General features: G+C 46.4%; 1 protein-coding gene across 2 annotated transcripts in view; it reads right to left on the bottom strand.

The window, feature by feature from the left end:
* Positions 1–23,852, bottom strand: part of ARHGAP11A (Rho GTPase activating protein 11A) — a 97,640-nt gene extending 73,788 nt beyond the window's left edge. Inside the window, exons 1-2 of one of the 2 annotated variants that reach the window (XM_069209001.1) lie at positions 23,149–23,852; positions 14,089–14,159 (exon numbers count right to left, since the gene is read on the bottom strand). In XM_069209001.1, the coding sequence (XP_069065102.1) occupies positions 14,089–14,159; positions 23,149–23,292 (215 nt within the window). In that variant the 5' untranslated portion in view covers positions 23,293–23,852. The remainder of the gene's footprint in view (positions 1–14,088; positions 14,160–23,148) is intronic. The other variant, XM_069209000.1, reaches the window with a different exon arrangement.
* Between the last annotated feature and the right edge of the window lie 3,633 nt (positions 23,853–27,485).

Raw genomic sequence — 27,485 nt, 5'->3', positions numbered from 1 at the left:
ATAACTTTTGTTGTTGTTTTACATGACTTAAAGAGGAGCAGTATAAAAACCCTGCAATCCAGATCAACAAGTTCACAAGAAATGGACGTTTGAATCAACTATAATTGTTAGAATGGTCATTGAAACATGCATAAAACAGTGGGCCTGTACACGGATTAACACAATTGCTTGACTTTAGCTGTTGCCATCAGAGGTAGCCCTTGGCTTGCACCAGGAGATAAACCCAGTAATGCCTGCCACTCCCAGTTGCTATACTAGCAGAGTTAGTCTAACTCAGCTGGGCACTAGCAGACTGTGGAGCTCCTGCACCATACTACTGCAATCTCTCAGCAACATCTTCGGCGGATCTTCACAGTGAATAAACCCACAAGTCAGGTGGACTATATCATGCCTGCTGCAGTTCCCCTAAAACCTTGCTTCACAAGTATTGCTACTTAACTAACATGGATATCGAACACATGACACTTACTATTCTTTGCAAAGGTTAACATTCCCTCCAAGAAACACCTACAGGAGTTAGCAAAGCGATAGGCAAGACCTTGACATGTATTTCATAAGCTGCAGCCTTTGCTCGACTCTTCAAACTCCTGAAAGCTGGCAGAAAATTGTTAGGCAGATCAGTTCCAATCGCCCAACAATACATGATCATCAACATTCCCAGGAAAGCATGTCTATGCAACACCTACATACTGTCAACCAAAAACAGAAGAGGAAAAGATCCCTAACTAACGTTGCAAAAGTATGAGACGTCGCTTCTGCCAAGCTCAATGTGCCAAAACTCTGCAACATACAAACTTAAGATACCACCAGCCCACCACCTCAAAACAAAGCCAGGTAAACCTTCCACCAACTGGTTGTTGGCCTATGTATGAATGCCTCACGACATCCTCACCTACCCACTCAACACAGCCTCCAAAACCCACCTACTGTTGAGAATAAAACAACTAGACCCACAGGAGACATTCACCACTGACCTATCAAATGCACTTTTAAAAAACAAACATACCCTCAAAGTCAATGATTTAATTGAAGAGGAAGGCTACCATTTTCTTTACATATCCGATTCATGGTTAGCAACCAATGTACTGGTTCTCTTCAAACGTAGGTCCAGCAAAGAAAAACAGAAGAAAAAGAATATTACATTTGCAGGTGGAAGTACTACAGCAGCCACAGTCCTATGAAGGTGAAAGCCATCAGCACCTTGGGATCACCCAACTAATCTCTATCTCGACCTCACACAGCTGGGAACACCCTAGTCTGTGTGATCACTAAACCATCTCCTGGGTCAGATCATCCCATGAACAGCACATCCGTGTTCACAGACAGCAGTTCAACCAGTTAAAAAGCCCATCAGTTGCACCCAAAGATGAAAGGCATTGGATATTAAGTTCTGGGAAGCCTTCACCACCGTACAAACCCCTGCAGCATTAGAAGAAAACCCTAAAACGCCCCTTGAAATCCTACAAGCAATATCACTGAAATCCATGGCAAAGAGGGTATGTTACAGACCCCAGAGGCTTCATGAGATATGGGGAAAAAGGAAATGGTGGAAAGCAAGATGTGTTTACTTACTCTTAGATGGGAGTAAGATCATTTCAGAAGTTGGAGGGGAAGGTGGGTGATCTATGTTGTGTGCAAGAGTGGGAAATGAGGACCGCAAAGTAGTGATATGGGAGCAGAAAAGTGACATCTTGGAAATTAAGGAGGTCATGAGGAAAGTGAGAAAGTAATATATGATGGAACACTTTGGTTGCTAGGTATGTGGTGCCTGGTTCTTATGGTGGACCTCCACCTGCAAATATCTGGGATCATTCAAAGCGAGAGAAGAATGGGCATCGCAAAGTTCCCCGGATGCAATGTGTCAAGTGCGGATGGAAGGACATAGCTGAACAAGTCAAAGGAATGAGAAAGATGCATTGTAGTGAATACTGTTTAGATTGAGAGTGAACTGTTAGGTGAAGCTTTTACTTTGGTTGATGTGCCTGGTAAAAAGTGGTAAGGCAGGGGAAAGGCAGCAGAAGGGATGGTGATGTAGAGGTGTATCATATTGTGATCTCAGTGAGAGGGGACAATGTTTAAAGGAGAGCCGGGGGGTAAAAAGAAGGACTGTGTTCAGTACCTTGCAGCACTTGAGTTGATTGGGTATGGACATTTTGTGCATACCAGCAGAAGACTTGGAGAAGGAGGAGGTACCTAATGGGTGAGGTGAGGAAGTCATACGTGAAAGAGTTTGCACAAGCATTCACTGAGGTGTCCAGACTCTTGAAAAAAATACTTTAGTTGACCAGGAGGTAGGTATAAAAGTACTATATAAGGTGTGCAGGTAGGGGCGTGGCCACGAAGCCAAAGATGGCGCACGCTTGATCCGTCTGCTCCGGAGGGGCCTAAACTTCTGTTATCCTGGGCCTCCCCCCGGGGCAAATTGACGGGGAGCGAGTGCGGGGACCCGTGTGGGCGACCCGAGCACCGGTGGAGCCCAGAGCGAGCCTGGCGGAGCCCATCGGAGGCGGCCGGCGAGCCCCTCGGCCTTGGGCCTGTCGCCGCGTTAATGTCGGGAGCCGGACTGAGCGAGTGAGCGGATACGCGGCTGGGCGTGGGACCGCGCGCCGTCTGAGGGGGAGCCAGCCGACCGCGACTGGGGAGACGGGGCGGCCCCCCTCCTGCCTGGGGGTTGCTGCAGGGCTGCTCGTGGAGGGCCTTGTGTTCCCGAGACCGCGGAGGACGGTGTGACGGCGACCGGGGGTGCGTGCGGGCCCTCCGGCCCCACCCTCGCAAGTAAGGAGAAACGACCGGAGCCCCTGGGCCTGACGGGGGGACCGGCTGCCGGGAGCCTTGCTGTGGCGCCGACCCTGCGTGCGGCACGCTGTGTCTGGCGGAGGGGGCCTCTGGTGTAGCGGACACCCACTTTGAGCACCGGCACACTCCTGCGAAACGGGCCGGGCCCCGGGAGGGCCGCCCTGCCTGACCGGACCGGTCCGGCCCCTGAAGTGGCGACTACTGTGATCGAACTGGTGTGGTGCATCGTGTCCTGGTGCAACTCGCCCCGAGTCCACGGAGATCCTGAGCGAGAAAGCACGGGTCTCTGGTGCTGATGGGATTCTACCTGGCGGCCCCTGCGGGCCTTGAACTGCGCTTGAGACGGAAGTCCTAGATGGGGGATCCCCTGAGCTAACGCACCGTGGTCGGATTCGCCACTGGGGGGGGGGGGGGGCGATCTCCTACGTAATCGATGTCCCCTAAGAACCGCCACAGGGCTAAAGTCATGGACGGCACAGCGACCCCCGGGCGTCCATTGCAGGTCGATGTACAGGACACCCTGGACAAAATATTGGGTGCGATAGAAGACACTAAGTTAACACTGCAACACGACATCAATCAGGTCGCGGTTGAACTGGGCCTCTTGAGGGCTGACCATCACAAATTATCGGACAGAGTCAAAGAGACAGAAACCACACTGGCCGACATCGCACCAAAACAAAAAGACCTGCAGGCCGAAATGTCGCATCTCAGAGATAGAGTGATGCGACTAGAGCGAAGAGCTGAGGACGCAGAGGGGAGAAGCCGGCGGAATAACGTGCGAGTGGTGGGCCTCCCGGAGGGGGCAGAAGGATCAAATATGGTAGAATTCCTGGAAAAATGGTTGAGCACAGTGGTGGCACCGGGCCGGCTGACTTCATTCTACACTCTGGAAAGAGCGCACTGCGTGCCTGCGAGGCCCCTGGCGCCGGGCAGGCCCCCCCCCCCCTGCAGATGACCTCTGAGGCCCAGAGGCTTACCGGATACCCCGGGGCGGGCGCAAATGGTGCACTAATGGCCCCTCCGTGCAGGGCCACCCCCCTACTGGAATCTCGCCTGTACAGGTGGACTGGCGAGAACTGCAACTAAAAGATGAAACATGCTGCACTGTTGCACGGGTGTTTTTTCTGTTTTTGGGCAGCCTACTGTTTGAGAGGTGCCCTGGGGAGGGGGAGTTGGGATAAGCAGTTACTAGTTAGGATGGCAAGGGGTGGTGAATGGTTGCGTAACAACAGTGCTTCACTAAGGATCAGGGGACAGCAGATGGTAAAAGTAGCAAAGAGTAGCCAATGTAAATTTAAAAATCACCAACATGGCAGAATACAATTTCTTAACGTGGAACGTTAGAGGGATGGGGTCACCGGCCAAGCGACACAAAATACTGGCTTATTTAAAAAGGAGGAATATACAGGTAGCAATGCTACAGGAGACCCACCTGGCGGCTGGTGAACCTGAGAGATTGAGACGTAGGTGGAGGGGGCGGGTGTTCGCAACAGAGTACTCAGCGTACGCAAGGGGTGTAATGATCTGGATCCGTGCAGGGGTTCCCCTAGAGATAGAAGCTTCCAACATAGATCGTGAGGGGAGGTTCGTGGTTCTGGAGGGACAGCTATGCGGCACACCAATTGTCCTGTGCTGCGTGTATGCCCCAAATCAGGACCAGATCCCCTTTTTGACGAGATTATCGAGCCACCTCACCCGCCAGAGGAGAGGAGAGCTTTTGGTTGGAGGGGACTTCAATAGTATATTAGATGTAGACTTGGATAGATCCTCCCCCCCACTACAGGGTGCAATGTCAAGTAAGATAGCTGGGAAACTTAGTGAATGGATGAGCTACTGGGGGCTAGTGGATATATGGCGGGAACAACACTTACACGACAGGGTTTACTCATATTATTCGGGCCTTCACCGACTCCACACCAGAATCGACAGGGTGGCGTGTACGGCAGACCTTGCACGTGGGATGGTTCACTCAGAATATCTGGGCCGTACACTGTCCGACCACAGCCCCCTATTGGTAACATGGAGGGCAGCAGAGATTAGGCCCCCCATTCCGACCTGGAGATTGTCCCCTACAGCACTTGAGGACCCAGCATATAGAGACGCCCTGAGACGGCATCTGACTGACCATATTCAATTTAACAGTGGATCCACCACCTCTAGATCTACGGAATGGGAGGCCCTCAAGGTGGTGACAAGGGGTTTTTGTCTTGGACAATCGGCCAGAGTGAGACGCACACTTGAAAGGGAGCTGACTACGCTAGAGAAGATAATACATGAGGGAGAACTTACTCAGGGGACTGGCACACTAGTAAATGAGAAATATACTCAGGCAAAGAGAGACCATTCCCAGATCGAAGAACAACTTAGATGCCACAGCACACAAAAATACTTTGCCTCCCTACAATCTGAAGAGGGTAGGTCTGGGAAAATGTTAGCCTGGTTGGTGAAGCCGGGTGGAGATGCTGAGCCCATCACAAATGTGCTGGATAAGGAAGGGTCATGCAGAAGTAGACCAGGCCCTGTAAATGATGCATTCAAGGAATATTACACCTTTTTATATGGAAAACCGGCTGAAATCAGTACGGAGGTCTTTGATAATTACCTACAACATATACCTATAACGAGCCTGATGGCCGGAGACAGGGATAGGCTGGGGGGCCCAGTGACAGTGGCGGAGGTCAGTGAAGCTATAGCTCAATTAGCCTCAGGGAAGACCCCGGGAACAGACGGCCTCCCCATGGACTTTTATAAAAAATTCGAGAAGCAACTGACCCCCCAGTTGGTAGAGATGTATACAGAATCGCTACAGAATGGGATAATGCCGTGCACCATGAGAGAGGCAATGGTAGTCCCACTCCCTAAGACAAAATCTAGGCAACCCTCGGTGACTGACTTCCGCCCCCTGTCAATGCTAAACAGTGATTTTAAAATACTAAGCAAGATCTTGGCTTACTCCCTCTTGTACCAACTCTGGTATATGTAGACCAGAATGGTTTCGTCCCGAATCGCAGCACCTCCTTAAACCTGAGACGTCTCTTTGCGGTCCTGAATATGCCTAGCGACATGAAACCTGCAGCAGGGGTGTTGCTCGCGGTGGATTTTGAGAAGGCATTTGACTCGATCAGATGGGACTACTTGAGAGCAGTGATGCTCCGTATGGGAATGGGTGAAGATTGGGTCAAATGGGTGGACTTGTTGTACACGTCACCGCTGGCAAGAGTGAGAACAGGTAAAACAGTATCCGGAACTTACCCAATTCACAGGGGAACCAGACAAGGTTGCCCATTGTCCCCACTGTTATTCGCCCTGGCCATCGAGCCGCTGGCGTCCCAGATGCGGCGGGAGGGAGTGGGTAGAGGAGTGGAATGGGGACACCAAGAACATATCATCTCGCTATATGCTGACGATATACTTGTCTACCTTAGGGACGGAGAGAAGGATCTCCCATGGGCGCTGGGAGTGCTGGAGAACTAAGGGAACATATCTGGACTTTGCCTCAACCGTAGCAAGACATGCGTGTTCCCTATGGCTCCGGGCGGCGAACGCCCGACAACATGCCCTGGGGATATGATTTGGGCCCCTCGAACCTTTAAGTACTTGGGCATACAGGTGTTTCACGACAGGGCAGACTTGCGCGAGGGTAACCTGGGCAGAGCTCTACGATCTCTGAAGTCCTCGGTGGGGTTCTGGCGATCGCTGAAATTGACGATAATGGCCAGAGTAGCATTGTCCAAAATGGTAATGCTGCCCCGGCTTCTATACTACTTCGCTAACCTGCCCCTTCCGATTCCAACAGCGTGGTTTCGTGAACTAAACACCCTACTCAGGGAACTTATATGGGATGATGGCCGTAGACGCACCTCGCTCCAGATACTATGCAGGCCAACTAACAAGGGGGGTCTAGGAGCACCAGATTTTGAAGCCTACTACCTGGCATCCCAGCTGCAATGGGTTGCCGGGTGGCTCACAGGTAAGGGTCACCTGGAGAGGTACGCCGACCAAGTAGTGGAGGACATAAATCAGTTCATTGCTCGAATGACAAATAGGAAGCTTAATTCCCACATGCACAGCCCGATGACAAAAGTGGCGTCAGCATGTTGGAAGAGGTGCGTGAAAAGGGATGGCACTGTCCCCCCGTACTCTCCGGCCCTACCCCTGGCGGTACTTACGATCGAGGCTGGTGAGAGGAACCTGGGAGGCATGAGCCTCGGAACCTGGAGGAGAGCAGGAATAGAAACGGTGGGAGACCTGTTTCAGGAGGGAGTGTTGAGGTCCTTTACTAATCTTGTTGACAGTGGAGTCTCCCCGGGTCAGTTCCTTATGTATCATAAACTGATACATGTGCTGAAAATGCACTGGATCACGGTCAACGCGGAACCAGCCACCCACAGGGTGCTGCATCTCCTATTGACATCAGGAGATGAGTCCCATCTGATATCTAAATTATACCGAGTTCAAGTTGAGGATGCACTAGATTCCCTGCGGCCACTGAGAGAGAGATGGGGGAGGACAGTCGGGAGGGAACCGTCAGATGCGGAATGGAACAGAGCTTTGGCTTACCCCCGGTCCGTCGCTCGCAGCACGCGCCTGAGATATATACAATATAATTACCTCCACAGAACGTACCTCACCCCACATCGGCTAACAGTAATCTATGGGGGAGTTCCTAGGGTGTGTCCCAGATGTAAAAAATGTAGACGCAAATTTTGACCACATGGTATGGACCTGTCCAGAGATCCAACTGGGGTGGGAAGAGGTGATGTCCGACCTATCGAGACTCCTTAATATGAACCTGACTCCGACCCCTGACAGATGTTTGATGGGCTTTGGGAATGGGTTGCCGCGGGGAAGAGTGGAGACACGATTTCTGAATCTGGCATTGGTATTATATAGGAGACAGATCACAAAGAACTGGAAGGCACAGTTTCGGCCCCCCCGGGTTGGGTGGAGACAAGACGTTACAACATGGGCTAGAGCCGAACTCCAGGTCCTGAAGAGCGAGGAGGGGAGGGGACTGCGTCGCCACCCTATAGCACAGAAATGGGAAGTAGCAATGACAAGCTGGGACAATATATTGAGAACAGCGGACGCAGACACTCGAAACAGGAGTGGAGACTGGATAAACATAGGAAGGGAGGAAATTTTGCCTCGCCCTCTAGGACATGATAAGGGAAGACACGATAAGGCCGAGATTAAACAAAAGGCGGACAACAGGGGACAGAGCCCATGACATTGATTAACAGACAGGCTGGACCCGGTAGACGCCCCACCCACCTGAAACCAGACAAGTCTATGAGTAATGACACCATACATACTGGAAAAGCCAAGAAATGGCATCCCCCTGCATTAGCAGCCTCCACCCACTACTTTGCCACCGTGTTTAAGTTTAAGTTAATTAATGTTTGAAACGAGTTAAAGGTGTTGTATAATAGCTAGAAAAACATGACTCTGCTACACTAGGCCAATTGGGCAACCCATACGAGAAGAAGCGCCACTGATGTTCTATTCTTGCATACGTTTAAAGTATAAAGGTTATCGAATAATTAATGAAGTAGAACATTCAAACAATGTAGTCAGTAGTGATATTAACACTGTTATGCACTAACACGAAGCAAACAAGATGGTGCTGTAAACATAATACTGTTTATTGAATGATAAAATGTTAATAAAAAATATTTTTTTTAAAAAAGGTGTGCAGGTAAAGAAGGTTGGTAGCAGACTCTGAAAGAATGTGTGATATTGGTGAACAGGGATTGTGGTTGTTTAGAGCTCAGTAAGTGGGAGACTATGCCATGGCAGGAAGTCCTACGTATACATCTGAAGAAGGCATTTTAGGAAAGACAGGCTAAGGTAAGGTGCATGAATCACACTGTCAGGTGACTGAGTTATTCACTGTATGTACCTCTACAACTGAAAGGATAAGGGCTGTGTTCCAGAACGTCACATCTTGTAATTTGCTGCTGTTGCAGTCTATAAATAAAGTAACATTTCAAGACGGTTACTTAGTTCACAATTCTAAACCAAATCACCACAGGAGGCAAATTCAATATGGGGAGAAGGCAATCATTCATCCATCCTCCAAACAAAAAGCATATAGAGACGACAGACTGCAAATGCATGCACTAGTTTATCAGTGCACAAAATACCAAGCTTTTGACCATTTTCTGCTATACTGAATACCACTGCAGGAGTCCCGCTAATAACACCAAAGAACAGTCAAGACAAAAATAAAAAAGTGTATTTAATTGGTAGTTTAACAATGTGCACAACTAAAAAACTAAAGGGCTGTGTGAGACTAACGGTGTGAAATTATTGCCCTAGAAGTCATTTACAAAGATCTCAGCAGGACACAGAGCACATGCATTAGTGAGCATCCCACAAGCTAAGTTCTTTACACGCAACCAACACAGATGGAAAATTGCCAAAGATTAAGGAAGTCAAACCAGATTCACAAGTAAAAGGTCAAATTAGATAGGTTTACCTGGATACTGCTATACAATCAGTGAACGTGCCTCGAAGGCATTTTGAGCACAGAACTGCAAACAGTCCACACCTATTTGCAGAGGTGAATTCCGTTCATAACTAACTTTCAATGTGTTTGCAATCCAATCGAGTGCAACAGAGACACTCTTTTGGAGATGTGACAAGAGAAAATGTGTGAACTCTAAACAACTAACAGGATGGGAGCATGCTATACCACATCTTTAACACTCCCTACAGGACTGCTCAGCTTTCTGAACTAGGTCAGTTTACTTTTCCACACAGTGCATTTTAGTTCATTTGCATGGAGCTTTATTTTTTTATAGAGCAGTTAGAAAACAATTGGAAACGTGCAATACTGAACTATGCAGATTTCAAGGAGCCTGTTGTTCCAGGAATTGTGAAAGCTATGCTTCCATTTAGCAGTACACAGATCAAATGTCGGTCTTCATATTCAAACCAGCTACAGGTGTATCAATGTGCTATTCTGGAAGAACTAGGGCTTTGGGATACAATACCATGGCGTGCAAGACTAAAACGTAAGATGCAGTTGTAACAAAAGAAGCTACAGATGAAAACAAACAAAGACACTATTCATTAAAACTATTTACAATAGCGTGGCTCTATATCAAAGGGACGGTCAATGTACAATTGTTGGCAATCTGCCTAGCCGCCATTCATGAAGGAGTGAGTAGAACCCAACATGAGCAACATCAAAACCCTTGAGGGAGTGTACCTTCTTGTCAAGCACATTAGAAATAATCACTCAAGTTCTAAGGGTTATTGACAATACACACTTCACGTCTCCAGTCAACCCCACCGATATCTACACTGGGCTCGTCCTTCTGCAATCTTCTAGCAGGGAATTCACTGCAGACACAATCTTAGATAGAGACACACTCCAAAAATATTGCAATTACCAGCCTAACATTAAGCAAATGACCCTAGAACATTCAGTTCATTCTACCAGATACTTCAACTATCCCATCACCACATGTGCAACACTGCTCACCCTTATTTTGCCACGTACTCAGTCCCAGCCACAAGACACTGTGCAGTCATAACATGCAGGGACACAAGACGGTCAGCAGGAGAGCAAGTCAGCTTTCATTACTTTCATCTGAGGAAAGTTCCTAATTGGTCCTACATACCAGCCTACCCAAGCAGATTCCATTCACTCTTCTGAGGGGAGGTGGTGGGACAGACATTGCTAAGACTTTGCACTACCAGTCCGAGTTAGAAATATGAAGTAATTTATTGTTGCAATCATTTTCAGTTGGGAGCACCGTGGCCTGAAACAAATCTTATGTACAATTGTCCTGGGTTTTGGCTACCTAAGCTACTCCAAAAACTACAACTGTACAGCTCCTTCAAGTGCATCAAGACATCAGTCATGCAAGCCCACATATTCGCCCCTTTGATCACTGCATTTCACCCAATAGCATCACTGGCATCACCCAAACCCTAGGAAATGTTCAGAGCTCTCTAGTAAATCCCAAACACCAAGAGCAAGCACTGGGGGGGGGGGGGGGGGGGGGGGGGGGGAAGAGTCACATCTCAGCTGTGTAGTATCTGATCGGGCCCCTATGAAATCACTTTCAAATCAATACACCTGCATTCCAAAAAGCACTGTGCACCAATTTAAAAGTGATGATTGGCTTAGAAGTCACTTCTGTGCAATAATCAACCCAGAGGAAAGTCACAACCATTGTATGGGACCCCAAAAGGTAAGCAAATTCATTCTAGTGGCATAACAGATGTCTGTCCCACTGATGTCACCCACCCATGCCCCTGACCACTGCCAGTAGGATTGTCACACAACTCTAGGTTGAAATAACAGCTTGCAGTGTAAAGGTTTTCCATTAGAAATCAATGTTAGCAGGCGCGTTTAGAAGCAAACCAAGATTTCAACTACCTGTAGGCATTCTGTTGCCAAATGACTGACCAAGACTGGAAACACGGTGCCTTGATGACAAAGAGCTATGTCTCTCCAAATATTTAGGAAGGTGACAAAAGTTATTCTTTAAACAAACTCAGAGTCACAGAACTCTGGACAAATGCAACAGATTCCATTTAATGTGTCATCACACCATCCAGAGAGTACTCTGGCTCCACGTCTCTCTATAAATACTTCAAGCCTACCTGACAGCGTCAATACTATTCACAATAATATATCCCCAAATCCCAGCATACATCCAAATTAGGTTTATGTAACAGTCAAACACACCCACTACATTATGCACGAGGCAAAGCCATCACATTAGCCCTATAAACAGCTAAACAAGTGATGACAGCACTATGGGATAAGAGTCAGCCCTAGAACCATGGTTTAAAAGACTATGGGAAGTTCCGCTAAGAAGAAACTTTCATCTATTTTGGAGGGAAGGAAAGTCCATTTTGAGAAACAAATGGAGTACATTCATAGCTTTCCTGTTCCAGGAGTTCAGAGAGATCACATGCCCCAAATACTTAGCAATGATCCGCCTCACAGTCTCAGACTACGGACCACACGCTACTACCACCTCTAAGTACTATGTAATGAGAAAAATATTGGGCCCTGTGAAAGGGTCTATAACAAAGACTCCCAAACATGACTATGAGTGTCAAACTATCTACTCATTTGAAAGTGACGGAGGGAACTGAGAGGGAGGTTTGGATGGGTGGGGTGGAACGGTCATGCTTAATTAAATAATGAAATGATGATAATCCACTATGTTCTCTAACTGACCAGTGGTTGTAGGTGGGTGTATCTGAAGTAGAACAAATTAATAAAACATATTTAGGCCAAAAATGCTTCATAGGGACTATGCAAAAAATTAAGACGTACAGGTTGAGTTAGCACAATTTTCACACTATACAGAGGAGCAAACACCATTTGTTGGCAACGACCATTCACATAAGCATATTTACTTTAAAGAGTAAGCTTAACGGTGTAGCAAAGAAAGAGTTAGGACTAACTTCATCAGCTTTCAGGAAATGTAGCACTGAATTGCTTGACTAAGCACAGAATGTGGGTTTGAGAGGCAAGCAAGCTGCAGCCTCACAGGCATGGATTAATCGTGCAGCCTACATAGGAAACAGTAGATCTACTACAGCATTAGCTAAGGCAGGACTTCTTGCTTGACCATGCCAACACATGTAAAAACAGGTATTCACAAATGCTGCTGATCACAAAGCCTGCCAATTCTCTTTACCTACACTGGGGGAAAAAGTAGAAAAAAATAGAATGCTTTCTGTATCTTATGCAAACAGGATATAAAGAAATTAAACATTCCAATCGAAGTGATTCTTGAAGGTGGAACCAAAATGGCCAATATCATGAGGCAAGACAAGAATACTCCCCACTATAGGTAGAATGTAAACTATTGGTAAGCAGCCCACTAACTTACCAAGCCAGACCTTAAATGCATCTGCAAGTCCTAATATTTTTGTCTTTTACAGTAGAAAGGTTTACTAAATCTTCACTTAAACACTGAACCGCTACCTCGTGGGCATCAGAAGTGCAAGCTTCTGTCATTTACAGAGGTAAGGTTCCATGTAGTCATCAGCAGGAATTATTTTGTCATTCGTAGCAGTTTGTATCATATTAACACCAATGAAAGCTTCGTTCCTGTCTGGACACCAGTCGAATATAACTGAAAACACAGCAACTGATGACAGCGTGAACCAACAGTGAGGATGCTGTGCAGACAGGTGTCCTACCAAGTATTAGGTAGGGCATCACCAGCAAGGTGCATTAGATGCTGGGAGCTAGAAGCCAGAACGTACTGAATCCTAGACCCTGACTGGAAGGGCTGTGATGCTACTTTCGTTGAAGGATGTATTTTCATGGGTCACTATTGCCCCACATTGCTTACAGCGAAGGAAAACATTTGAGCACACTCATGAAAATCAAGGATATGTGAAGCATCCAGCTACTTTCAAAAGAGTAGTACTTTTCTTTAAACATACATACATACCAATGCATTTTCCATAGTGCCATTAAATATAATAGAGCTGAGCATTTTCAACCTTCAAATGATAGGCACCAAGCGTGTAGGCCATATGAAAGGTAGTGGGCACCTACGATACAAGCTCAAATTGTTTGTAGGCTTGAACTTCAACAACCCTCACATTGCTAAAATAATGTTTGCTGTCTTGAACATCTAGAGGACACTGTAAACCAAGCACACTTCAGAAGGAATACAATTAAAACCAACAGCAAGAGAAGACTGTATACATTTGTGCTCAAAAGTCCTGAAGTATCACCCCTGAACCCGAGTGCATTCCAACAACCCCGTGAGGAAAAAGACCTGACTGAAGGACACAAACAAAATCACTCGCCCTTTGATATGTAAGCAGACGGTGACGCACAAAATATGGGGTATTTCAACAAATTAACAGCAGACCGATTCAATAATCTATCCCATAGTCAGGTTTCTGACACCAGCAGTCAAACTTAAATGAAAATGTTGGCAGATGTTCACTATGCACATAATGTTCACAGTTGTAGAGTGACAAACCTACTGGACTACCCAAGTACGGTAATAACAGAGAATAAACCCACCAACTCAACAGTACTCATTTCATCATCATCATGAGATGGCTAAAAATATCAGAAATACAAGCTTGTGATTCCTAAAGCAGGCGCATTAACACGCAAAGCTATTTTGCCAGCTATGCCAAAGGACAATCATATTCCTATTGTTTCGACAGCACCGAGGACAAGCCAATCAGTTACTGAGGCAGAGCTCTGACTGCTTCAGAGAAGAGAGACCTTAAATCAGACCACACACATTATGAAGATAGTGAACAGCGAACCTTGCTTACCTGGGAATGTTCCCATAATCCTGCACAAAGGCATGAGGCAGCTCATGAAGGGGTGTGCCGAAGGTTTTACCCTAAAATTGAAAAATAATGAACTAATGTTATTCAATCACTTAGGTTACTCTGACAACATACCATCCTACAAGGACTTCAAAGAAATGAATTGTTAGTTCAAGTCCATAGCAACAACAACATTTAACCAACCTTTGAATGAGACACTTAGGCCCTCATTACTACTTCCGCGGTCTTTTCACAAGACTGCCATAGTTGTGGGCGCCAGAAGACTGCCAGTATTGGAGGTCAGAAGACCGCCATATTATGAGTGAAGTTGCATCTCCGCCCGTTTACGGGCGGAAATCAGACATTGTCGGCCTGGCCGATGGCGGAAGAGAGGTGTTTTCCACCGCCACAACAGGACTCCGCACGCCATATTACGATACGTAATACGGCGCAGGGGTTTCCTGAACGGCGATGCTGGACAACGCTGAGATCCATCCCCTCCCGGACGACCACTGCGCGAAGACAGGTAAGTGGACCACATCCGAATGGGGGTTAGGTGTTGGTTGTTGTGTGCATGTGTGTGGTGTGTATGTGTAATTGTAGCGGGATAGGTGCGCATGCGTGTACGTATGTGTGCGTGGAGGGTGTGTGTCTGAATGGAAGTGTAGGGGGTGTTGGGGTGCAAGTGAGTAGGTGTGTGAATTGGGATGCATGCGAGTAGGGGTGTCTGTATGGGTGCTTGTGAGCGATTGGGGGTTATGTCAGGTAGTATGTTGATGTCTGGATATATGCATGCGGTTGGGACTGCAAGTGTGGGGAGGTGTTTGCAAGTGTGTGGATGGGTGGGGGTGTCTGCAAGTGTGTGGATGAGTGGGGATGGGGGTGTCTGTGTGCTTGTACGCAGAGGGGTCAGGGTATATGTACAAGTGCATGTTTGTGAGCGAATGGGGGTGTTCATGTGCATGTTTGGGTGCGAGTGAGTGGGGTGTTTGTCAGCGAGTGCATGGATGAGTGGGCGTGCGTGTATCGGCAACAGCAATGGGGATTCCGGTCACCGGGTGCGTTATTGCCAGGGTTTTCATGGCCGTGCAACCACCACGAAAAGTCTGACGGTGTGCTGACTCGTAATATCACTGGTGGTGTTACGGCTGCCACCAGGCCGGAGGTCCTCACCTCTGGCCTGGCAGTCCGACCACCCTGGAGGTATTGTGGCGGTTTGGCTTCGGCCAAAACACCGAAGTCAAAATACGGCAGTCTTTACCGCCGGGCCCGCGGCGGTAAGACCTCCACCGTGAGTGTGGCGGGCTTAAGACCACCACACTCGTAATGAGGGCCTCAATGTTCAGTCTGCAGCTCAGTAAAGCAGTCCTCCAAAGCAACTAATGACACAGCTCATAATGAGAACTGAATCGTCTCAAGGAATGAACTGCAGGTTTTATTAGCAATCAGCTCTGGTATTTGCGCTTCATCAACTGCAAAAGGATCAGACGGAGCAGAACCACTGGGATATAAAACATGACCATCACAGGTACTTGACAGAGCTCTACAATGGATTCATTAGCTCGACTGGACTTCCTAGTCAAAGGTGAGGCAAGAGCCAAGGCCAACCAGGACGAACACAGGCAATGATCGCCTCATTGCTACCAGGAAATATGTAAGAGGAGAGGATAGTGCAGCTGCACTGTGGTGCAAGAAGATTATCCCAGAGGAGAACAAAGGACTTGAAGAGGAAGATGCGCAGAAGCATCTCAGTCTCTGGTGTTAGTCCTTTCTACCTGCAGAATCACACTGCGGACATATACATCTGAAGGGCACAGCTACAAGTGACAGCTGGGCACTGAAGCCGCTTCTGCTATGGTGCAAGGGAAGGTCTGCAGCCTTAGGTAAAAAATCTGGTCCGGCTACAGTCAGGGAGTGGCAGCTGGGCTAAGGAATGCAATTTAATACAACAAATGGGAAGTTTACTTTCTTGTTGTTTATTTCACACCTTTTATCATCAGGGGACCAGGGACCATAGCAAGGCCAAACCCACACAAGGTTATTAGGTGTTCCTATGTGCACAGGATCTTCTAGCAATGTGGTATAGGCAGTAATATTCTGTTCATTAATGGTTATAAAACCCTATAGAAAAACCAATAAAGCGCTTTAGCATAGTTTAAGGTAGTAGAAGTAGGGAATCCTAACTTCTGCCAAGTATGAACGCAGGGGCATCACCCTTCCAGATACTATTACTGTGATTTTTACCTTTGTCAAAAATTGCACTTACTTTACTTGTTGCTCACCTCGACTAAACACACGTATAGAACCCATTTTCTGTTCATTCTTTTACTTCTTAGCACAGTCCTTTCACGCACGCTAAACTGGTTTCGACAATCACTCCTGGGTGACCCTTGGCTAGCCTCCCGACAGCCTCACCAGTGCCTAACTCTTAAAACATGATGTAGCAAAAAAATGTTCCGGTGTTGTGCCTAAATTGTTCTTGTGTTGCATGTGTAAACATTTTTAAAAAAACAGGTAATGGGTGCAAGATGAAAAGTAAAGGGTAATAAAGCGATAGGTTGTATTAAGGACACAGAGGAAATGCAACGCTTCTACAGACAGCAAACTACAGCAAATTGCAACCAAAAAAACAATTTCTGCACTGAAACTGCAAGAAACACCGACGTTTAGAAGACTTGTAACCCAACGACCCATGCAGACAATGCATGAAGGAACCAATAAGACATTAATCAAATGGTTGCACACGATTATAAATGTGATCTTTTTTCAAAATAAAAAAACGAGTTAACACTAGGGACAAATGTGACTCCAGAGGCCTTTCGAGACCCACACAAAACTCTCAGCCGATGCATGGGACAAGCAAAAAAGAGCATGCCAAAGCTCGCTTGGACACAGGGGCAATATGCATTGCTTCACCAAGTCCGTACCAGTGACCCAGCAACCTCTCCTCCAAGAAACATTTTCATTTTGGGGCCAGGCCACCTATGATGCTCTTTAACAAGGACTGGCACCAGAGAAGCTGCTTGCCAGATCTGCACTGCACAAATCATTGTGTTTGTTTTAGAGATATGGCCGTAGTATTAAACTAGTCATCTGCAGAGTTAATTTTGGAAAAGCGAATATATTCAAGGTGCGATACAGGTTACAAGGTTATTGTGTATGCCTTTCTTATAAAACAATTTATCAAAATAGTTCGATGCATTACTTCACTGTCTTCCCATTCTAATGGGGATATTAATGGATGACGTATAGCAAAGACTGCCTGTAGGAAGGGCTTCAGCGCGACAGGAAATGATGGGTATACAGCAACACACCGGCATTGCTGCTCACTTTAAGCCTGACGGGCATAATGGGTACTTTTTTTAATTTATTTTTTAAGTCACATATTTTAGAATACATTAAGTTTGTGCTCAGGGTTTGATGGCCAAAGGGTGTCGGTAACTAAGGTACATAGCTAGAGATATGATGTATACAATTTCCAAAGGTGATTTATTGGGTGGGTGAAGATCTGTTTGGGGCTATGATGTTCTGCTGTGCTCCAGGCTGCAAGGAGGATTTTCCATGCTCCAATCAGCGTTTGAAAGCCAATGCACCTAACAAAGCCAGTGACTTCTGATTTTTTGTTTAGACCAATGGTTGAATCAGTAGCACAAAGGAAAAAATGCTTGATTGTGTCCTGCCCAGAAAAGTAACAAAGCGTCAATTTGAAGAAAAAAAAAAGTAAAGTTGAAAGACGGAATAGCAATAGTGTGGGGCTTGGGTAGGGATAGTCCGAAGCATGGCGGCCAAAGCTAAAACAAGCGACTGAGTCTGCTCAACTTCAGTTGCCATCCAGACAGGCTGCCCTTGTGTGAAATTTCTCTGTTGCAAAAATTGTTTATTTAATTGTGCATTTACATCACGAAAGCATTTGAAAGGCAAACTGTCTAATGCATTCCTTTCCTCGTGGTCTGAGGTGCTCAACTGGACACTGCGAAGCACTATATACTTTCAGGAAAACTAAACTTGACAAAATAGAGGAAAAAAGAAAGAAATGCGTTACACTGGAGGGCGAGTCACCAATTCATTATTTTCCCTGAAGCAGCGTGTTTATTTTTGCATAAAATGCAACTCTCAGTTTTTTAGGACATTACACATAGGGACAGATTGATTTGAAACTAAACCAACGCATGGGACTAAGAATGCCAGACGGCAAGAGTGCGGCTATGCAGCAAGTGCCCGTGTAGGAGCCAGGGAGCGAGAGGTAATCGATGTAAGGGGTGGCTGGGATGAGAGTAAGTGCCGAGAGCAAGCAGAACTGCTTAGTTATAGACTCAAACTCATCAGAGCAGACAGCAAGTAAATGCAAATATCAGGGACACAGAATGGTTTCTGTTTTGAAATGTGTAACATGATTTTGGTTTTAGTTATGTTTTTTTCTTTAGCTTTCTACACACCTTAAATGGATGGTACCAAAAAATGTATTCATGCATAGAATGTCTGGCTTGGGAGACACAGGAAAAAGTTAGACTAAGGACTGCTTTTTCCCCAGCCACCATAGACTTGTAAGGACACAATCCTGTTCCTAAGTGAGAGTCTGCTGTAGAGGAGTTCCAAACGGATTATAGAAGTTAACAGTTTATGTAGAGATTTAACTGTATCCTATTTCAGATCCTGCAGCACATTCAAGAGACAGTTTCACATCCTACAGCCAGAAGCACGTGAGCAGCGTTTCAAAAATAGCTTTAGGCCAGATTTGGCAATCATTAACTATCAAATACCTTCGCATGAAGTTACAGACCTGCACATACTATCATAGAAAGCAGCACAAGCTCTACTCTGGAGAAACCGACCAAGTGTGCTTCATTCAGTGCTGTTTCCAATGCAGCATCCTAGAGGTGCTAAGACAGCCAGACAAGGAGCTTCACTGTCAGTGAAGATGTTCCATGAATGCTAAACCCAACCCCTTGACCACGTCTGCCAGGTCAGGAAAGAGTGCACCGCTGCCATATTTCCCCATCACAAATATTTCAGGAAATCCCAGCACCGGCCCTCTCCTACGTGCAAAAACTGGGGCCCTCGCCACTGTACAAAGGACCAGTTAGTGTCCGGGAAATGACTCATGGAGGAAACGGCTGCAGGAACACAGTTTTGATTCAAAGGGCTCTAAAGATTGACGGGCCAGGTTCAAAAATCGCATTTCACACACTTCAACGTTCACTAATTACTTTTAAAGACGCCCATCACTATTTTAACCAAGAACGAGAATTTGAATGCAAAATTAAAAAGGTGCAGCAACGTGCTTTTAGCACTTATGCAGAGTGGATGTCCTTGCAGTACAAATAGCTGTACTATTTGGAAAGCTTTACATTAAAACTAATTTATCAGTCATATGGCCCAGGGGCTGCTCCTGGATTCGAAACTAGTACAATGTTGAGTAAAACTGAATGAGCCTAGTAACCCCAGATCAAACAGAAGACTGTTGATCAGGAATTTTGAACACTAAAGAGCGCAGATCAATGTAAAAATGTTAGCAGGTGTCTGATGCAACTCACTAGTCTAGGAAGAAAATATGTAAACATTTACATTTTTTTTTTTTTTAATAAGAAATCACTATCTCACATGAACAGTTACAGGGCGACGAGACCATGTTTTTAACTGGTGTGCACTAATTTAAAAGTAGGAGTATCTCTACTTTCACATTACGTATTAATAGATTCCATTAATATGGAGGTAGGTTACATACCTTATTATGCAGTTAGACCACGTGGATCTAGCCTGCAAACTGATGAACACCAGCACCACACAACCAGGTCAAAAGGTAACCACTTACTGCAAATCTATCCTCAAACAACTTTCAATAGAACCAACAATTCCAGCAGACGGAAACCCATTTCTTCTTTTAGTTGTTAAATTCACATACTACCAATCTAGATAAAAAAAAATTTTTTTTTTAAAACACGCAGCAGCCCAACAGATTCGATGCCACCATGACCATTTACCAATCCCATTTGACATACTGAAATGGAGCCTGTACCAGACGGACCCAGAGTCCTCCATGACTTTGCCCCAGAGCTCGCTCCTATTTAAAATCCACACACCGCCTCACGAGTCGTGGAAAGAATACTTGGGGCCAGATGTAGGAAACGTTTTGCATGGCGCAAACTGCGAAGTTCGCAGTTTGCGCCATGCAAAACACGCATCGCGATGCACATTCCCAAATGGGAATGCGACTGGCAAATAGGAAGGGGTATTCCCCTTCCTATTTGCGATTCGCACCACCATGCAGAATTGCTGTGTGACCGCGAATGTGGTTGAAAAGCAATTCGCAGTTAGCACCTATGTGAAGTGGGTGCTAACATTTGCAAAAGGGAAGGGGTCCCCATGGGACCCCTCCCCCTTTGTGAATGGCTCTCTAAATATTTTTTCCAGAGCAGGCAGTGGTCCTATGGACCCACCTCATTAATATTAATGAGGTGGGTCTTTGCGACCCCCTTGCGATTCGCAGCTGGTGTCAGGGACACCATCCTATATATGGGATTGCGACTCGCAAATTGCGAGTCGCAATCCCGTACTTACCTACATCTGGCCCTTGGTTCTTCAGTTATCCCCTATCCTTATTTTGCATCTTTAAAGGAGCAGTGCATCACTGTGCGAGTCTGTGCTTGTTCCAAACCATGTTGAAGGTCTAGGCGCTTCAGTTTGGAGCTGGCTGGACTGTTTGTCAGCACTATAAACTTCATGACATCTTCACTCTGTCCTCATCCTTCATTACAGCCTACCACACTACTCAACATGCTTATGAATGGTGCATGGTATATCCAATGAATTGCTACAAATTTCGCCTAGATCCAGCAGCTAATAGCCAACAACTAGGTCAGTCACAATGGGAAGGTGAATCTCATAATAATAGGATCTACAAAGCGCAACCACCTAGTAGCTATTCAGTACCTTCTCGCCATCAGGGATGCTGAACAAAACATCATCCATACAGATTACCTGGGAATCCTCTTCCATGGTACTCATTACTGCACCAGATCAAGGAAGTCACAGGACTTTCTAACAGCATAATAAAACTCGTCAACAAAATCATCCAGATGTCATTTTCAACGTTTCTCATCTTCTACTACCTCTTGACAAGACCTCAAAATCCAACCAAATCTCTTATGAACATATAGGATTGCTTGAAATCACTGCTTCTAAGAAATGTGGATAGAACAGTGCTCCCCAAAGCCTGAACAAAACGTGGCCATGCCTGTTGGAGCTGGACTCTAAATGCTGCTAAGTCCCCATGAACTCCCAGATCGGGGGTCAAGTATTCTAGCACATTGGAAAAATTGACAAGATTTGAAGCGATTGTCTACCAATCAAAAGTACAAACACAAAAGAAGTCCACAAAAATAGTTAAAACATCTTAGTAAAAGCAAAACTGCCCTATAGGAAACGCCTCAAGACTTCAAACCAAACAACCTACACATTATGTCATATATGCATGTAATGTATATAACCTCACCATAATACCTAGATATATTTATACAGAGATACAGATATATTTGTGAAAAATAATATATCGCAGCCAAAAGCCAGACAACATACCATGTGCTTCAAAACAAATTGCATCAAAAGAGCAGATCATGGCAAGTGAAACGTACCTGTAGTACGGCACTGATCTGCATGTGTATTATACAATGTTTTCGCTGGATCTTTTGATAAACCAACATTAAGCTCATACAATTCCACCCTATGTTATTTGAGCGTGTGCTGTAAAAACACGAGCTTCTACCTGAACACTTTGCACATGTACAAAGGTAGATCCTTCTCTTATAAGAAGTGAAAGGTCCAGAATTTACTTCAGTCAATGCCACTCAAGCAGTGCTGGGTATCTTGCCTGCCACGTGGGATACTTGGGCTGGGACCAGGCTCCTGCATCAACATGATCTAGGATTTAATTAGGCTGCTGAGGTTGATCTTTCAAATACCAAATTATCCAATGGATTGAGCCACCTTCTTACAACATAATAGTTTGCGTTCTCTTACAAAACTCAGTTACCAAGTTTTTTAAAGTGCATTTTTTGCCAGTGTACTACATAAAGAACATTAACGAGAAACAGCCAGTTCATCACCGCACTTTACACCTATATTCCTCACCCACGTTGATGATTGCCACACAGCAAAAGGTGAAGAGTGTTGAGTACATTGTCAAGCTCTTTAGGGCAAGAAGTGCTACTCACTTTTTGGCTGTGAAAGTCAACAAGTGAGCCGTTTAAGATAGCGCTTTCTAGGCGAAGTGACCACATCACAGTGAGAACCATAACAGGTGTAATGAACTCGTTCACGCCGGCCACGTGAGAATATAGAAATAAATGAACTTTAATCACCTCCAACCCGTTCAGCCTGCACTGCTAGGATTCAGGGGTTTAATTTTATTTCGGCAACCACAGAATAAGGTTCTAGGTATTATACTAAGGGGGAAGGCTCGTCTGCAACTATTCGGAGATGGGTTGTTTATAAATTACGACTAGCTGGGTAGTAACGGAGTGCTGTGCATATATTACCAAGAGAGGCACTCACTGAAGATAATCAACTCCTCAGGCCGGGACGCCCAACAGCTGAGGGCTACTTTGGAGTGGGGCGTGCAGGACTGAGGAGTTGGCCGTCTTCAATAATTGATAAGAAAGCCTTTAAGGAATGAATCTTCGCTCCATTTTAACTGCAACAAACTTATTACACGACAGTCACGGGGCATTTCATATGACAGGACAGTTAAAACCTCACAATTGCCTTACAACAATCTTCACCTTTACAGCTGTCTCTGGGTAGCTTAGTTAATCAGCTAGGAGAGCGGGTAGTAAGTTGGAGGCTCATTGTAGATACAGGGAATAATCTCCATGTCACGGGAGTGAATCCTAAAAAGGGCAACTCAGCCTGCAATCTATATGCAGATCGGTAAATTAAAGTGCACACAATTGTTAAGAGCAACACTAATCGGCACATGTGTGACAAAGGTTTATATAATAAATTCTCTCTGACATACTGACAAATTCTCGGCCCAATCGAACATCGGAGCAATGTGTGTATACTTACTTTGTCAGGGGTCCCCACAGATCTCACTTCTTCGGGAGCCAGCCGCTGCTTGCTGTTCCAATGCTTTACTTTGATGCCATAGCCTCGCAGTTGCTGCACCACTGCAAGGCGCAAAAGACTCTTGTAATCAGTCAGAGGCTTCATACTTGATACCTTAAAGGGGAAGCTGGGTCGCCTTTTTTACAGGAAAATTACTTATCTACTGGTTAGCCTCTGAAGCACTCCAAAGAACATCTACAACGTAGGAGTCAAACAGGCCCTGTGATCTGTGCAGATACTCCGAATATTGCAATCGAACAGGAAATGGCACATGAACTGAACCCCTAATTCACACTGGGTTCTTCTTCAGTAAGAGAGTGTTTTCTAACACTTCAGTTTGTTTACAGTCTTTATCCACACTGACTATGCATTATCAACCCACCTATAGATAAACTCACTCACTACCCGCCAACCTACAGATCATCCTGAATACTTTTCGGAACAACTTAGTGACAGTCAACCTACCAAGGCTTTCCCTTCAACCTTAGATTCAGAGCAAAGTCCAATTTCTAAAACTCGGCCTACTTTTAAAAGTCAACTTCTCGCACGGCCTCACAATCTTGCTACTTGTTCACAAACTATGCATATCCTTGGGCACCACAAATCTTCAATTACCAGCGCTTACGTTTTAAGCAGCCTGCCCCCTTCGGTCGCCACTTATTTACAGCCAGAAACGTACTTCTTACACTACTCATCACATTCTACGACCCTTCATCCAATAATTTAACACATTCTCACTCCTTAACACCGCATGCACACTACTTGAACAATCTACTCACTTCTACCCCCACTCACTAACTTCCCGCCAATCCTTGACCTACTAAACCCAGTTCCCCTCGGGGTACTTCTAGCACTTGTGTCCGTCCCCTCCACTTCCTGACAACCCTTGTGTACTAAGCCCAGATCCCCCTGGGGTACTTCTGGACACTTGTGTCCGTCCCCTCCACTTCCTGGCGACCCTTGTCTAAGCCCAGATCCACTGGGGTACTTCTGGACACTTGTGTCCGTCCCCTCCAATTCCTGACAACCCTTGTGTACTAAGCCCAGATCCCCCTGGGGTACTTTCGGACACTTGTTTCCGCCCCCTCCACTTCCCGACAACCCTTGTCTACTAAGCCCAGATCCACTGGGGTACTTCTGGACACTTGTGTCCGTCCCCTCCAATTCCTGACAACCCTTGTGTACTAAGCCCAGATCCCCCTGGGGTACTTCTGGACACTTGTGTCCGTCCCCTCCACTTCCTGGCGATCCTTGACCTACTAAGCCCAGATCCACTGGGGTACTTCTGGACACTTGTGTCCGTCCCCTCCAATTCCTGACAACCCTTGTGTACTAAGCCCAGATCCCCCTGGGGTACTTCTGGACACTTGTGTCCGTCCCCTCCACTTCCTGGCGATCCTTGACCTACTAAGCCCAGATCCACTGGGGTACTTCTGGAAACGTGTGTCACCTCCACTTCCTGCCAAACTCTGCCCTACTAAGCACAGGCCCCCTCCCCCAGGGGTACTCTTGGGCACTTGTGTCACCCCCCTTCACTTCCTGCCAACCCTTGTCCTACTCAGCCCAGACCCCCTGGTGCACTCCTGGGCACTAGTGTCACCTCCACTTCCTGCCAACCCTTGACTTACTTGGCCCCTCTGCCCAGCCGTGTTACCCCTGTTCACCGTCCAAGCACCATCATCCCTCCCAGCCACCTCGTCACTCTCCTGCCATTGTGTGGCCTGGTCTGCCCAGACAGTCTGTCTGCTGCTCCCTGGTACACCTCAACCCCATGAGCTTCCCGATCCCAGAATCCTCGCCCTGCCTCAATCCACTTTCACAGGCTTCCCCCACCCCTGCAGCGGTCAAGCCCCCATCAGCCCATGGGCAACCTCCGTCGCGGCTCCTACCCCTACGGCCCCCCGGGCGCCCTCCTTCCCTCTCCTCGCTCTTGTCCCCCGATCCCTCCCAGCTCCTTCTCGTCAGAGCAGCTTCAAGCCCCCCGCGCAGCTACCCGTCCTCTGCTCCCATTGGCTAGCAGCGGTTCAAATCTCAGGACCCCGCTGTCACCACGGCGACAGAGGTGCCCGAGCCGCGCCTGTCAGGCGGGGAGCCCGGCGCTGATTGGGCAGCCAAGGCCAGGCGAGCGCCGCCATGTTTTATTTTTCAACAAGGGAAGCTTTATTGAAGGAGTTAGAGACACACAGAAGCTGTTCAAAGGAAGCACACATCGTGTGACAGTGTAAAAGTAAACAGAGACACGAATAACTAGGCGCCCGATGCAAATGGAGCTTACCTCGTGATCCCGTGTTTTTACAAAGATAAAATTCACGTGAACGATAATACCAAAAGTGCAAATAAAACCTAACGGTGGAACTTTTTTAAAAAATCTGTTTTATTAGTTTAAAACATTTCAACTAACAATTACGGAGTCGGATATGCCATGCAATACATTGTCAAAAACATAGTCAAGGGGGAATGCATACATGACGATTTATCACACAATAAGAACAGCATCTACAATATCATCTGAGAGAGGCACCAATGTCATTCGTGGTCATAATTCCCTAATAAATTAAGTTATACAGATATTAACAATTGTCACTACAGATGCACATGTTACTTGAGCGCCATGCATCCATGACTCTCCCAGACCAAGCCCTTAGGGCTCAAATCGCTCCTCCACCAATTTCAACAGCGATCACATCTGTCTACACTTCCAATAGAACTCACTTCAAGTCAACATTGTCCTGCTTTATAGGTGTGTGTATTTGGGAGCAGTTAGTGTGGGTATTCTGGTAGTCCGGAAAAGGAGAGTAGATATGAGTGCTCAAGGAGTCCTACGAGCTGCTGGCTTCTTCAGGGCGAACGAATATCGTTCTTAGCCTCAAGTTTCATTATAAGCTTGTCCCATGTATCTTAGCCTGCGCATAGCTGACCACTGTCACAAAGGACTTACAATACACGTCTCAGTTCATGCCCAGTTCAGTGCCAGCCGGCACCAACCGATAACCTCTGGTGGCATGGGTGCTTTCCATCTCATGGCAACTTGTCTTTTGTACATGGTAAATGCCAGATCAGCAAACCTGTGGAGATGTTTGTCTTGTTTGGGTCGGAGACGAATACCTTATACGCAGGACTCTAAGGTGCAGTCAAATACACAATCTGTTATGTCAGATATGTTTGCCACAATTACCTGCCACATGTTCAACAACCAGGGGCATTCCCATACCATGTGGTAGAAGCCTGCCTCAATAGTCCCACAGCGTGGACAACTAGGGTTCAAGGCAGGGAACATGCGTTTAGTATGGTGTGGAGACAGATATGTCTGTGGAAGAAGTTAAACTGTGTGTACCGGAATCAGGGGTTACAGGACACCCTCCTTACTTGTTGGAGAGCCTCTGCCCAAGTTTTGGTCGACATAGGCTGCAGAAGAACTCTATTCCATCTGTTGAGTGCCAGGTCCGGTTGTGTAGTATCAGATATCAATAATGCGCCGTACAGGAGTATAATTACTTTTTTTGAGCCACTGCTTGATAATAGTGTGTGAAGAATAGTAGAGTGTGAAGGTTCCATGCCATTATTCCCCCAAGCCGCTCTGAGTAGTCGGTAGATAGCACAGTACGTCAGGAAATGTCCCGAAACCAGGGAAGTGAGTTCCCTGATGGCCTCAAATGACATTAGGATGTCATTAACAAAGTAGTCTCCTACTGTCTCCATCCCCGCTTCTATCCAGGGAGTAAGGTCATGAGACCTGTTCAAGTGTGTGCTTTGTGGCATTTGGTCAATAGGAATTAGAGGGGAGTACGGAGGGGAGGGAGACCAACCCTGCACATAACGGCGCCAACAAGCATGGGCAGATTTCATTAGAATATTGTCATCAACTCGTAATCGCCTGCGTTCCGAGAGTCATATGTATGTAGGGGCTGCTCCTAAGTGTGCCCCCACCCATTCAACGTTTGCGTCAGCAGAGGCGCTCAATCAGTGGAAGGGCCACTGCAGTTGCGCTGCAGCATAGTAAAGCTCAAAATTTGGTGCCTTAAGTGGGCGTTGCAGAATTGATAGTGCCATACAATGTCTTTCCTTACCCCATATGAACCCTAAGAGTAAACCGTCCAGTTCTTGAAAGAAGCTCTTGGATACAGTTATGGGCAGTGCTGTGAAAAAATACAATAGTCTTGGGAGGATCAACAACCTAATGGTGGAACTTCCAGAAGCAATAGTTCCAAAAATAAATGGAACGAAACATGGCGCTTTTGGGAAAAATTTCCTCTACGTCCTATCAAAATTCAAGGGCATTTCCACCCTCCGCTTCCACT

Source organism: Pleurodeles waltl, chromosome 9 (assembly GCF_031143425.1).
Source record: "Pleurodeles waltl isolate 20211129_DDA chromosome 9, aPleWal1.hap1.20221129, whole genome shotgun sequence".
Classification (NCBI taxonomy): Eukaryota; Metazoa; Chordata; class Amphibia; order Caudata; family Salamandridae; genus Pleurodeles; species Pleurodeles waltl.
This window is presented reverse-complemented; position numbering and strand designations above follow the sequence as displayed.